This window comes from Taudactylus pleione, unplaced genomic scaffold (assembly GCF_031769625.1).
Source record: "Taudactylus pleione unplaced genomic scaffold, aTauple2 ptg000181l, whole genome shotgun sequence".
Taxonomy (NCBI): Eukaryota; Metazoa; Chordata; class Amphibia; order Anura; family Myobatrachidae; genus Taudactylus; species Taudactylus pleione.
Genome location: NW_028284583.1, coordinates 3,789,588 through 3,804,727, shown reverse-complemented (window position 1 = coordinate 3,804,727; position 15,140 = coordinate 3,789,588). Strand labels below are relative to the sequence as shown.

Sequence of the window (15,140 nt, the reverse complement as noted above, 5' to 3'; positions counted from 1 at the left end):
GTGTTGTGGGTTTTTTTTGTGTCTATATATGTAAGGGGCACTGCATAGGGGGGACCACTACTGGGGGACCTGAAAAGGGGGGACCACTACTGGGGGGCACTGTATAAGGGTGCACTACTACAGTGAGCATTGCAAGAGGGGTACTACTGGGGGCATTAAGGTGCACATGGAAAGGAATGTTCCCAGAGTGATGAGAAACTGTGGTGTCATGTTGACACGCACCCATTTTCCACTGGCCATTCCCCTTGTGGCATGTGGCCACGTCCACTTTTCCGGCACCTAAGGTAGGTGCGCGCTCATACTTGGGAGGGGGTGTTCCATTTTTTAACTTGCCCTGGGCTCCAAATACCCTAGTTACGCCACTGCCCACAATGAGTAAAGCTTCTAAAAATTTAAAGCGGGGGTGTTCTCCATAGAAAACAATTAGAATGTAGCTATAATTTCTTGGTTGCATTCTAGAAAATGATGGACATAATCTGATTGATTTGCTGTAGGCGACACCTGCACTTTGGTAAATCTCCCCCGAATGTCTGTAGTGCTGTGATGACCATTCATCCAGAGACAGTCAGGTTCAACTTATTCCTCATCATGCTGACTATCAGGGGCGTATCTATAATGGGTGCAGGGTGTGTGGTGCTCACGGGCCCATGCATCCAGGGGGTCCCACACTGCACATCCTGCACCCATAGACTCTTATACTCCTGTCCGTAGTGCTGCTCTGCAGTGCCGAGCCCCTATACACATTGACTATGCAGCACAGCCTATACAGCAGAGTTAAGTGCAGCATACATCAGCATGCCTGACAAGGAAATGGCACAGAGTCCCGTCCGCTGCGCCTTTTTATATAGAACCCAAAACCCACGAGAATCCGATGCCATGAGGATTACGTTTTGCCTCCAAGTGGAATCCGAGTCAGAAGGGAAGACCTGACCCGCACTCAGGTTGACTCTGATTCCCAATGTTCAGATGGGTTCAGATTCCAAGGAATGCAAACTGCTCATCTCTAGTTATTTCATAGTGATTTCTTGATAAGGAAAATTAAGTTCCCCAATACTGTATTCCAGTGTAAATGTAATATCTAAATGTTGAGCATAAAAATTGTCTCTACAGTCAATTGAAGAAAAAAAAAAAAAAAAAGTTAGTCCTTAGTAATGGATTAAGTGGGAAAAAGAGAACCCATCCCAGATACAATAGATCTTTAGAGAGGTTGTGAGCAAGTTTGGCCAAAGCAAAATAATTGCTGTGTGGTGTTCATGAGACACTAAATGATCAGTAGTCTCACAGGACTGCAGAAAACTTTTTCTTAAATGCTAAGGAAGGATCTCTACTTAATTTCAAAGTGTAATACAGCCCATACACTATTTAGATCAATCGCATCGACCAATCGTGTGCAGTATTTGTACGATAACGATACGCGTCCCCGCCGTAATTCTGCATCGTAGAATTTATGAAAAAGTGGTAAGATTTTGACCTATCGTGTATGATGTGATACACATCGTAAGCTGTTTTGCTGGCGTAAGATCCGATGTGAGGTTTTTAGCTGCAAACGATCCATCCTTAACGATTAGTAATCGGTTACGACGCATCGGTATCGTATGCTCGTATGTACAATCGTGTACAGCATTTGATAAATCGTATAGAGAATTTTAAGGGAAATCGTACAAGGCCACTGAACGTTAGGAAATCGCACCGTGTATGGCCGGCTTTAGTGTCACTCTCACACAATTGTTTAAAGATTGTAATTACATATTTTAAAATCCTAAAATAACCCAGTTATAAATTATAGCATTTTTTGACAATAGTGTCCTTTAGTTACAAAGTGCAAGTGCATCTAAGCATGTTACATGCGGTACTAGCTCGATAACCTTGGTGTTAAACACTCTCCATTATGATGTTACTGAACCTAATATTTTTGCTACACTTTTTCTATACCGGTAATTGCGAATTTTCCGTATTGGGTGGAATAATATTAGTGTACAATTTAAGTTCCGTAAATATAACCTCAATCCAGTAGATTAGTTACCTGTGGTCTGGCATTCCACATGATCCGCAGGGGATGTTGACAAAAAGCTACATGCATGGAAAATCCAACCTCATTGGGTGGGAGGGGAGCATCACCGGATAAGGTGGAACCCTGGGCACCAGGTAATATCTTGAATTAATGTATAATTTATGGAAATAAATCCAAAGATCGGTTGACTTTTATAATATAGAGCATAAGAATTAAACATTAAAATTACAATACATCTTCTGCACATTGGATATAAAATAAAATTGGTTTCTAATAAATTCTTTAAAAAAACAAATTGGACTGTCCCAGAAAACTATGGATAGTTGGCAAATGTGGACTACTGATACAAGGTTTTTTTTTGTCCTAGACTTTCAGACAAGAATGCTGCCTTACTGTACAGCATATGCACAATGCAATATATTATTTTTAATCTATATTCACAGGACATGTTCTTTGTACTTTTCATTGTTTTATAGAGAGGAGGTATGAAATAAAAACTGTTTAAATTTCCAGTAATAATGTGCTTTGATCACGTTGATTTAGTAGAACAATATTGCCATATATCTTGATAAGTGAAGCTTAAATTATTTCCATTCTTTTCCCTGTAGTTGTCATCGATGTCTTGTGCTCCAGAAAATTAGCGTGCAATCTGTATACAAACTCCTCAGACCCTCCTTCACCCTGCAGCAGTGAATTTATAATAAAGGTTCTGGAACGGTAAACTTCGATCTAGAAATGCCTAGATTTTATAATCACCTATTTTTATAAAGCACCAATACATTCCATCACAATGGAGTAGGGCAGAGGTTCCTAAATGCCGCCATTTCAGTCCAGGTATTAAGGATATCCATGCTTGAGCACAGATGACTTAATTAGTACCTTAGTCAATTTGATTTAACCATCTGCATTCAAGCATGGATATCTTTAAAACCTGGACTGTAATGGAGGGTTTTGGGAACCTCTGGAGTAGGACTATAAGCCAAAAATACACTGATTACAATACAGGAGTACAACTTGAGATAAATTAAATGGAAAGTGATAAAATAGTCACTAAAGTTTATTGAAGTGTACAATCAGTAAGTGACTAAAGGTGCGTACACACTACGCGATATGCTCCCTGAGCGATATCGTGTAGTTTGTCCCCGGCAGGCTGTGCTCAATGTCGTTCATGACATTGAGCACAGCCGCTGAACGATATCATTAACGATATCGTTCAGCTCCGGGCTCTCTTCCCCCATTCCCGAACATGCAGGAACCTGACGACATCGTCAGATTGTGCTGCATGTTCAGGCGATGGACAATGTCGGAAATGACCAGCGGGAGTGCGCATCGCTGGTCGTTTCCGACATAAAGGTGCACGATTGTCGTAATCGTGCAGTCGCTCAGTAATATCGCCCAGTGTGTACCCACCATAAGGGTACAATATACTTGTTTCTGCCTGGGTGCAGAATTATGTTACACCATACAATGTTGCTATCTAATGATGATCAATATTGTGCATACTAGACACACACTGATGTGTCAAAAAATTTAAAATGTTTTACTCAATACAAAAACACTCAAAAATTACATGAACATATATAGTAGGAAAAAATGAAAACAAAAAAATGAGAAACAAAGTTGATATTACCTATTAGAATGAAGCAACAAGTATTTATAACATCAGCTGTAACAACAGGATATTGCTCCTTGACAAAGGCGGAAGCTGAAACGCGTTGGAGATCCACAGCACTAACACGAGGCAGACGGAAGAATCCCCACAGGCTACTTTGACTCATCTCTACCTAGCCGCATTCATTTGCCACACTCATCCGGACTTTGCGATCACGTGACCACAGGCAGCGCTTGTACACGGAAGATGGAGACAGAAGACACCGCTAGCCGGCAAGGGGCAGGAGCGGCCACCTGGGACAAGCAAGGGGAGGTAAGTGCCGCATAGGAGAGGATCTACGGCAGCACGCTCCGTGAGAGCCCACACCGTTACATCCACTCCCCAGACGTTTTGATTACCTGCATCCAGCAAACACACTGGTGCTGGTCTGGGACGCCCAGCCCAAGCGCCTGTGTACGGTCTGGACAGGGGGGTATACATCACGTCTAAGGCCTTTCCTCTATCCCTGCACATCCAGACAAGAGCCATACTCCTGCCCTGGGAAGACTACCCCGGGGCATCACTTTCGCATACACCACCAGCAACTTCTATATTATCTCACCCAGCCAGATAGCGGGACGCCGCAAATCTGACACACTGACAATAATCGGGATTCTAAGTACTGTCTTATTATTACCAGAGGGGAACAGTGACCTTAGTGTCTACAGCGATTTGTCACTACATTCCTCATTTGCAATCATTCAATCATCATGCATAGATTTGCATTGACTTTATTTATCTAAATATCAACTTTGTTTCTAATTTTTTTGTTTTCATTTTTTCCTACTATATATGTTCATGTAATTTTTGAGTGTTTTTGTATTGAGTAAAACATTTTTTGACACACCAGTGTGTTTAGTATGCACAATATAATCATCATTAGATTGTATGGTGTAGCGCTTCAGTAATTTTATAACTACATTGCCAATTTATTATCCGGAGACGGGACATCTCTAGTCTTCTGAAGCAGCTCCCTTCTAGAATCACTATTCATTCCAATTAAGCGCTGGTTCCCTTCCACCCCCTTTTTCAAATATGGGTGCAGAATTATACCCTTTTCAGACTAGCAGCTAAAACTGGAGTTATTGCCGGCTTAACTAGTGTTGCTGTTAGGTGTAAAAGGGGCCAGGGTTGGATTCCGGAGTCGAGTGACTCGGCAATCCAACAAGGGTGGCTTGGAGGGTTTAACACTGGAACGACTAGTGTAACTCTGCAGTGTAAACGGTTAAGCCGGGTCGTCCGAACTGGGTCCCGTTTACAGCATGGAGAGTTCCAGATTTTCCAGTGCTTGGAGATGATGTCCTCTCCAAGCGCCGGCAGACCAGTTCCACTGCACCCATGTGCAGTGTGAACGGCGCTGACCTGGTAATAACACGGGTCAGCGCCACGGTCTGAAGGGGGTATGTCTGACCCAGTTTGGAATCTTGCATCAAATATCGGTCAGACCCGGTAATTTAGTGTAATGGGGGTATTAAAGTGCTCAAAGTATGGATACAAGACAGAACTATAGAGAGGAGAGCTGTGCAGATGATATATAACTAGCACACACCTTTTCCAAGCTCTCAAAGCCAAATAAGGATTTACTATATAACAAGGTCCCTTGAAATCTATGCTTGTGTTATTGGTAGTGAATTATAATATGGACACATCTGTCCATAGCCATGAAAATAAGTTATGCAGTAATGTTATACCTGAGACCAATACTATAGCAGTGAATCCAGAACACATTTGTGTTATGGTGTTAGACTGGATGTGTCCTAAGTGTGGGTGAATAGGAGCAGCCTGAATGGGATGATATGCCAAGTATAGATCTGCAGGTTTATGTATCGCAGTAATTGAACATCAGTATACTATAAAAATGAATTGGAAGGGTCAATATGTTGGTAGGCATGTTACCAATGGGACATGCCTACCAAAAAAAAAATGGGACCACAATGCAAAAGACTTGTGATCTATGTTGCGGGATGTCATCTGGTTAAGCAGTCTTGATGATTTGTTCATGTACCTCCTCTGAACAGTATGCCAGGTCTACCTATGACTGCTAATTTACTTTATACCACAACTTTAGTAAATTTAACCCTAGGTCAGTGGGTTACTAAAAGTCAATTTTGTATTTTGAGTTATTTGAGGTGTGATTTTCATTCGATTTTTGCTTTTGGGTATTTACTAAAGGCCAAATCGAATGTAAAATTGAACTTCAAATCGAATTTTTAGTCAAATCGACTATAGGAAAACATTGGTAGTTTTACATAGCCCAACACACAAAACCCTTATTTATTATCATTTGATTTGAAATCTACTTCAAAATCGGACTTCAAATCACCAATAGAATAGAACTGCTTCATGCTTTCGATTTGAGCATGAGCAGGTCGGATTGACACAGATACTTGCAGACATCAGTGAGATGCCTGCAAGTATCTGACTGTAAAAAGTAATTTAAACAGTTAAAAGTTTAAAAAAAATTACGTGAGGGCCCCCCGCTTTCACTGCATTCGATTTGAGAAGAGCTAAATCACTCCTCAAATTGACCTTTAGTAAATTTACCCCCTAGTCTTTAGGGCCCAGATGCACAGTCATCCTCTACCATTTGTAGACTGCCTTCTATCCCACAAAAATGAGGACACCAAAAGGTCATTGTAGAACCATTCACAATCGCACGGACCCTGAACACAATGAAAGTATTTTATACAAATATGCACAGGTAGGACCCCAATAGAACTTTTTTCCCCAGGCTTCTTTGGAAGCTACCTAGTTTACAACCATAAAGGAATAAGGTTTTCCAAAATTATTTGCTTTAGAAGTTCAGTAAAACATTTGGACAAAGTCAAAAGGAAAACCAATTAAAAAAATATACATTTTCAAGTTAATTTATAAAAAACATTAAAAAGGGTATTGAAATAACAAAATGAACATGTTTTCAACATGTAAGATGGTGCTCTGAGTATTGAGTAACATCAATTTTGTGTTTTCATCTTTTTGTCTGCAGTTGTATGTCAATTCCCATCACTATGAGAAGCATCTTCAAGAAGGCACAGAAACTGGAGATTACTCAGAAGAGGGAGACTTATAGTGCAAACAGCAATATTTTTCTTCCACACCCCTCAGCGGAATCGCCATCAGCTGTAACTGATCCATCACATATACAACAAGAGACAATATCTGCTTCTGAGAAAGCTCCACATGCTGCGGTCTATGAATCCAATGAGGATTTCTTCCCTGAGGCCATTGACTCACTTGGACCTAGTCCATGGCCCGCTCCAGAACCAAACTCCAGCTTTACAGAAGACGCCTATTCTAGCATTGCAAAAGTAAATTCTAATGGTGTGGATGAAACAAATTCTAGTCCTACTGAAGAATCTTACTCTAGTCTTCCTGAGGAGCCAAATTCTAGCATTGTCCAGGAACTCAGCCCGATTATGGCTGAAGTTCCCAGCCCCAACATGGGAGAGGAGCCAAGTTCCAGCATTACAGGAGAGCTGAGCTCGAGCATTGCAGATGAGCTCAGCCTGAGTGTTTCTGGGTTCATGAAGTCGCAGTCCATTCCTGAAGATGAAATTGAGGACTGCTATTCTATATAAACAAACATGCTTTTGTTAATTCCATGATAATATTCCCATAAATAAATAGCAGTGTTAAATGCAATAATGTGTCTTTGAAACTGGCAATAAATAAGAAGCAATGCTCCCTCATTACACATTAGTGCTGCTTGGGTAACATAAGAGATATGGCTCTCAAACCTGTCAACAATAGCAGCAATTCCAACACCAATAAAACACATTTATACAACCATCATTAACTATGATCCAGAGAGCAGTAAATCACGTGTACTCCTGTTAGCTATGGTAATGTGTGTGCAGTGACAGGAGGAGTGAGAGGCAATATGTCTATTTGTATATGTGTACTTTACTAGATTTATTGTAGGAATAACATGTACTAGAAAATAATGCTGCCAGGGACAGCTCTAGAGCTTCCCACAATGATTCTGATGCCAGAAATCCAAAGGACATCATTTTCAATGCTTGCAGTTTGTATATTTTAACATTAAGCAACAAGGGCTTAACTGTTTTCTCACTTGCTGTATTTAAAGGTAAGGTGGTGTTGGGAGCAGTGGTTATATTAGTGACTAGGGCAACTAGTGGTGACAAATTGATCATTGAACTATCCAAAGAGAACTACATCTCTGAGCAGGACTGAATTGTCCTGCTCTTACGTTCTAGCCATAGAAGAGTAAAATGCAGGAGGTCTTGTACAATGTTCCCCAGATCTGGTCCTCAAGACCTCTTTACTGCACCATGGGCCTCATTGCTCTTACTTTACTCACATGACTTAAAACAGTTGTGTCTATGTTTGTATGTGTAACATTTGCACATGATAATGTTCTAATCACATTATTAGTGCATTGCTTTCATGTACAGTACACATGGTTAGTGCAAAACACAAACTGAAAGTTGTGCTAACCCACAGAAAATACCCCTTTTACACCAGAGCTAAAACCCAGGTTATTGCAGGGTTAACCCAAGTAGCTCCTTGGTGTAAAAGGGGACAGGGTTGCATTCCCGGGTCGAGCGACCCGGGAATCCGACCCAGGTAACTTGCAGGGTTTAACATGGGAATGACCTGTGAAACCCTGCAGTGTAAATGGCGCGATGCAGGACGATGGGCTGGCTTCAGTGGCACTTGGAGATGACGTCATCTCCAAGCGTCCACTTCCATGCCGCAAGAGCCGGGTCACTGCAGATCTAGCTCTGGTGTGAACGGCGCCAACTCGGGAATATCCTGGGTCGGCGCCGGCTAAATTCCAGGTCTGATTCGGTTTGGAACCCTGGTCCAACCTTCGGGTCAGACCCGGCATTTAGGTATAAAAGCGGTATAATGATATCCCAAAAGGGGAAGAAATGGTATTTGCATTGTCCATTCACACTAGCAGCTTTTGTAAAACCTATTTTTTTTATTTCATTTAAGTTTATTGCCAGTGTCAAGCCACAAAAATATTCAACCATGTGTAGTTGTCAATACCCCACCAGATTTCGCTCAGCGCCTGCAGCCCTGTGTATGTACACGTAACTATGACTAAGATTTGCACAAGTCCAAACTTTTTTTTTTTTTTACTACTTTAGTACAAATATAACTAATACAGAAACAATGTGAAAAGTAAACAATGGATTGCAAGGCTGGTTTGTAGACTAGTTTAGGACTTCAATGAAAGTCTAAATGGGAACCATCATGAATAAATTTGTAATAAGCATCTTTAGCCTTACACACATTATACCTGTTGAATTTCTTTTTTAGCTAGGCTACTAGATAACTTGAAACTACTTTTATGCGCTGACTTGCAGGTAATAGTAGTGTTCCCGCTAGGCTGTTTTAGCGGGGCATCGCACCCTGCCCTATTTCTAAAGGGCAAAAAGCACCCTACACTTCGGAGCGGCGCCCCACTGAAACAGCCTGCGGGTGGCATCTCCACCCGTGGGTCACCGCCAGTGAATGGATGCTGGGCGCATGCGCCCCAGCATCCATTGACACTGACAGCAGCGCTTGGGGGCAGCCCGGCACGTCCGTAAGTGCCGGGCACACCCCCAAGTGTTACGAAAAGGGGACGCGTCTTAGGCATTCCCGGCACCGGACCTAGAGAACACTATAATAGCAGTCTGTTTTACGTTATTCTTTACAAAGAGTCCCTATCTCTGGTTTTCTATCCAACCCACATTGGTATAGATATACAGATTCCCAACATACATTGCTCTGTAGGTATTACATTTAAACTCAAACATCAGATGTTATATATTACATTAAATGGAGAATCTGAATGGCTGCCCAAGGTATCCAACTAATCAGGTGCCACTTTTCATTTAACAGAGTAAATCTGAAGTCCAGTCAGAAGCCTGCAATGTAATGCTTGGGCATACATTATACAATTGTCTGGCCGATCCCCCAGATATCAGCGGATGGGCCAGATAATTGTACAGTCTATTTGTGCGACCGACCAGCATGTCGGGCAGATCTGATCATTTATGATGAGCTGCAAGTCAACCGCATTGAGCAGTGTATGCGATGCCACGGGCAAAGTGACTGACATTTCCCCAGTCCTATCACAGGGGAGGAACGCAGATAGCGTGGCCATACACTGACACATCTCACAGTGAATGGCCCCAATATCTACTGGGTTTAAGCTTGTCAGAAAATGTCTGTTAGTCTGAAAGACTTTATCTGACAGTGTATGCCCAGCATAATGCATAATAGGAGCTTTGGGATTCCATCTGAGGGACCTCCCACCCGTGTAATATATAGGGGAGACAAGATTCAAAAATGGAGTGTCCATATATAGCGATGGGAGAAGCACTGCTCCACTACTTAGGAAAGTAGGAAACTGCAAGGGCAATGGCAATGTTTACATGGAAACTACCATATATTAAGAGTGGTGCATCAAGTTTAAGAAACAAAACCTAAAAACTATACTCCAATACATCCAAAGTTGGATAATTGTTGCTGAAATAAAGTAACATGATTCAAACTGTTAAATACATTGTTTTCAGAGTTTGCAAATAATAAAGTAGATCTTCAGACATGTTCAGCTGTTTAGCTATAGCATGGGTGTCTCCCAGAATCCGACCAAGTTCCAATTTCACTACATCACTCAGCTGCTGCGTAGTCCTACAACAGCTAAGCAGCGAAGATGGCAGAGATTCCTGGTTGAGGCAACAGTCCTGGCCCGTATTACAGGACCTCTTATCTGGCTCATGTATGTGGCTGGTGAGATCCATGTCCTCCAAAGAGCTTGATAAATCTGAAGGGTGAGCAACCTGGTGAATGGAAGACAAGGCCTTCACGATGTGGTCCTCACACTGACACACTGCAGTCAGCAGCTCACCAAGCTGGGCGCTCAGCGAAGGTTCCAACTGGTGAACCTGACACCATGTGACAAGAGCACTAAGGAAAATAAGTCAGAATTACTGTACTGTAATCATTAAAGAATAAAGTGCAATTTTAGGCATTTTGGTGAAAATCTGTTTGCAAAGCCAATCCTAAGAATCTAATACAATGAAAATGTAAGGCTTTGATTACAAGGACTTTGCAATACAACAAATTATGTTCAAACGGATTCACACAAATAAATAATATCAGCTGAAAAGAATGCAAAATTATAAACTTTACAGCAACACATTTTAATTAAAACTTTTTTTTTTTTTTAGCAATAAGTTACAACCAAGTGAATACAAAAACTAACCATTTCATAAATGTATTGTCACATACCTTAATGTTCCTCTAAGTTCTCCACAGGGCATAAGCATGTTCACACCCAGCTTGTAACCAGAATTAAATCCTGTTTGCAAAGAGTTTTCCTTTCCAGCTTCTATCCCATCAAGATAGCCCTCCTGAAATCACACAGACAAAGGATTCAGTGCTCTACCAACTTTCTACACATAACTTCTGCAAGTGCCACAAGAAAAGGTAAAAGTCGAATCTGAGTTTTAATGAACAACGCGGTGCTGTTACATGCAGCACTAGAAAAAAGATAGTTTATACCCATGAACGTAGATTGGCTTGTGATATCGGGTCAGTCCATTATCACCAAGTTCCATTTTTTTTTACTTTCTTTTCAGAATATGCATTTTTTCATTTATTAAACATACTAGATATTCAATAGAATTTTATTTGCCAGTGGTCATGGTATGGTAAGTGACCTGTGTTATGCCATTACTACTGGCCATGGTAATTAGCAGTATTCTATGTCTCTATAGATTGTAATCTACATTCAATTACATTTTATATATAATTCATAATTTTCAAATTTAAAGAGCTGCAGCATATTGTGGTACTCCCCAAACCATAATAACCTATTGTGCTACAATGAAGGCCAGCAGTCATGTTTGATACAGTGCATCCGGAAAGTATTCACAGCGCTTCACTTTTTACAGCCTTATTCCAAAATGGAATAAATGCATTTTGTTCTCAAAATTCTACACACAATACCCCATAATGCCAACGTGTAAAGTTTTTTTTGAGAATTTTGCAAATTTAATAAGAAAAACAAGAAACCAAGAAATCGCATGTACATAAGTAATCACAGCCTTTGCTCAATACTTTGTTGATGCACCTTTGGCAGCAATTACAGCCTCAAATCTTTTTGAATATGACGCCACAAGCTTGGCACACCTATCTTTGGGCAGTTTCGCCCATTCCTCTTTGCAGCACCTCTCAAGCTCCATCAGGTTGGGTGGGAAGCGTCAGCCATTTTCAGATCTCTCCAGAGATGTTCAATTGGATTCAAGTCTCGACTCTGGCTGGGCCACTCAAGGACATTCACAGAGTTGTCCTGAAGCCACTCCTTTGATATCTTGGCTGTGTGCTTAGGGTGGTTGTCCTGCTGAAAGATGAACCGTCGTCCCAGTCTGAGGTTAAGAGCGTTCTGGAGCAGATTTTCATCCACGATGTCTCTGTACATTGCTGCATTCATCTTTTCCCTCTATACTGACTAGTCTCCCAGTTCCTGCCACTGAAAGACATCTCCACAGCATGATACTGACACCACCATGCTTCACTGTAGGCATGGCATTGGCCTGGTGATGAGCGGTGCCTAGTTTCCTCCAAACAGAACGCCTGGTATTCACGCCAAAGAGTTCAACCTTTGTCTCATAAGACCAGAGAATTTTGTTTCTCATGGTCTGAGAGTCCTTCAGGTGCATTTTGGCAAACTCCAGGAGGGCTGCCATGTGCTTTTTACTAAGGAGTGGCTTCCGTCTGGCCACTCTATCCTACAGGCCTGATTGGTGGATTGCTGAAGAGATGGTTGTCCTTCTGGAAGGTTCTCCTCTCACCACAGAGGAATGCTGTAGCTCTGACAGTGACCATCGGTTTCTTGGTCACCTCCCTGACTAGGGCCCTTCTCCCACGATCGCTCAGTTTAGACGGCCGGCCAACTGTAGGAAGAATCCTGGTGGTTCCGAACTTCTTATGGATGATGGAGGCCACTGTGCTCATTGGGACCTTCAAAACAGCAGATTTTTTTCTGTACCCTTCCCCAGATTTGTGCCTTGAGACAATCTTGTCTCGGAGATCTACAGACAATTCCTTGGACTTCATGCTTGGTTTGTGCTCTGACATGCACTGTCAAGTGTGGGACCTTATATAGACAGGTGTATGCCTTTCAAAATCATGTCCAAACAACTGAATTTACCACAGGTAGACTCCGATTAAGCTGTAGGAACATCTCAAGGATGATCAGTGGAAACAGGATGCACCTGAGCTCAATTTTGAGCTTCATGGCAAAGGCTGTGAATAGTTATGTACATGAGATTTCTTAGTTTGTTGTTTTTTTTATTAAATTTGCAAAAATCAAACTTTTTACACTTTGTCATTATGGGGTATTGTTTGTAGAATTTTGAGGTAAAAAAATTAAATTTATTCCACTTTGGAATAAGGCTGTAACATAACAAAATGTGGAAAAAGTGAAGCGCTGTGAATACTTTCCAGATGCACTGTATGTGCAGCATCTTATAAATCCTATAGAACTGTAGTAAGATCCTATTCAGCAGTTACATTATGCTATTAGGGTACAGTTGACAATTTAGGAAACATTTCCGCCAATAAACTTGGAGCATTTATCAATGGTTCAGGGAATATGTCGGAAAGAAAGCAGGCAGGGATGTCTCTGTAAGAGGACATCTGTAGTGAGTCCATGTAGTTCTTAGACATTTAGAGCAATTTTGCTTAGTTTATTTCCTGCAAACTTCGAAATAGGATGTAGTTATCAGACCGGCGGACGGCATGCAGCCGGTCTGAATCCCGGCGCAGAAAGTCAGACACAGGACTTAACATAGGCGTTGAAGTACCGACCAGTTTAGGTAACATAGCAGGGAGTGTTGGTTTTGGGAAGCGGAGGTTAGGCATCCCTAGGGGGAAGGGTTAGGCACTAACTGGGAGGGTTAGGGTGCGGGGTGGGGAGAGTTAGGCTACAAGAAGGGAGGGTTAGGGTAAGTATACTTACCAGACCCGGTGGACCATCGGAATGTCAGTATTTTGACAGCAGGCATCCCGACTGCCGGTATTACATACCCATTCCCTTAGAAGTGTGTAAAATCCTTTATAAAAGTATGTATTATATCTGTACAGCTGGCCAGCATGATGTTTCTGAGGATGGTTTTCAAAAGTTTGCAAAAATGCCTATTTGTCTCCATGTTAGTCACTTACTGTACTGTGTGCACCAAATACTGACCTGGCCAGTGAGTGAGAGCGGTCACTTATCGCATGATCAGCAATACTATCCGCCTTATTCATACGTACATAATGCCTGATTGCTGACTGAGGGGTAACCACACACACATTATAGTATCTCCTATACACCCTCTGTATCCGCCCCCGGGCAGGGCATACAGCTACATGCACACTTCTTACCCTCAGTCTCTGCTCCATGGATCTCTTCCACTCCCTCTGAACAAGCTCCATCTCGTCCTGTCCCTCATCAAACACCTCCGCCTCTTGCTCGCTGGCCGGCAGCAGCTCTGCGGCCGCCCGCACCCAGGACATCTTCCACCGACACTTCTATTATCCCGCACTATACTAGCAGCGGGTACCCAGCAGCCGGGCACTGCGGTCTCTGACGTATAATCGCCGCGGCGCGACAGCCAATGCCTTGCGCCGTGTGACATATAAAGAAGGCGACATTACTTTTACATCAATTGTCCTTCAACTATAACACATGAGCGCCACCTAGTGTGTTACTGACAGAATACAGGCTTACCTAGCGGAAATGAACTGGAACTGATATTTTACTAATTTATTGATTCATTTTATATCAACTCCTGGTCTTGTATATGTTATAAATCGGTAGATAAAATGCCAGAACTGAAAGCTCTTAGTTCTGTTACTTTACACTTAAAGGGATTAAGCACATATACATTACAGACAAGAAAGCTATTTAATTTACTTTACACTCAAAGGGATTAAGGATACATATACATACGTTCATAATTCATATACATTACATTTTAGGGGTCAATTCAATAAGGGGCGGAATGTATGTGTATGTTGACAGTCTGAATGTCAACCATACTATTTCTGAATAGCACAGCAGCATGAATGGATGCCGCATGCATTTAGTGCCAGGAGAGGCTGGAGGCTGCCAGAGTGCTGGGCTCACCCCCAGTGTGACACAGAGCCGTAACTAGACATTTTGGTGCCCTGAGTGAGAAAGTTCAATGGTGCAGCCACCTCTACTGCTTATGGAACAAAAATCACTTATATATATTTATATACACATAAAAAAAAATAATATATATATATATGTGTGTATATTTTATTTATTTATTAAGTTTCTTATATAGCGCAGCATATTCCATTTCGCTTTACAATTGAAAACATTAATTGAACATAATTGGTTAATAGCAGACAGATATATAGATAGGAAGCCCTGCTCACACACACGCACATATATATATATATATATATATATGTGCGTGTGTGTGTCTATATATATATATA

General features: G+C 41.7%; 2 protein-coding genes across 2 annotated transcripts in view; one reads left to right on the top strand and one right to left on the bottom strand.

Annotated features, from left to right (window-relative positions):
* The window catches only part of LOC148519817 (mediator of RNA polymerase II transcription subunit 1-like), a 73,089-nt gene extending 65,559 nt beyond the window's left edge, over positions 1-7,530 (top strand). The window contains exons 16-17 of the mRNA XM_088476039.1: positions 2,620-2,728; positions 6,649-7,530. Of these exons, the coding sequence (XP_088332165.1) occupies positions 2,620-2,728; positions 6,649-7,240 (701 nt within the window). The 3' untranslated portion in view covers positions 7,241-7,530. The remainder of the gene's footprint in view (positions 1-2,619; positions 2,729-6,648) is intronic.
* Positions 6,556-14,347, bottom strand: YAE1 (YAE1 maturation factor of ABCE1). Its single transcript, XM_088476040.1, has 3 exons — positions 14,055-14,347; positions 10,914-11,035; positions 6,556-10,589 (listed from the first exon to the last, which is right to left on the bottom strand). Exons 1-3 carry the CDS (start codon positions 14,184-14,186, stop codon positions 10,169-10,171), a joined length of 675 nt encoding a protein of 224 aa, XP_088332166.1. The 5' UTR covers positions 14,187-14,347; the 3' UTR covers positions 6,556-10,168.
* Between the last annotated feature and the right edge of the window lie 793 nt (positions 14,348-15,140).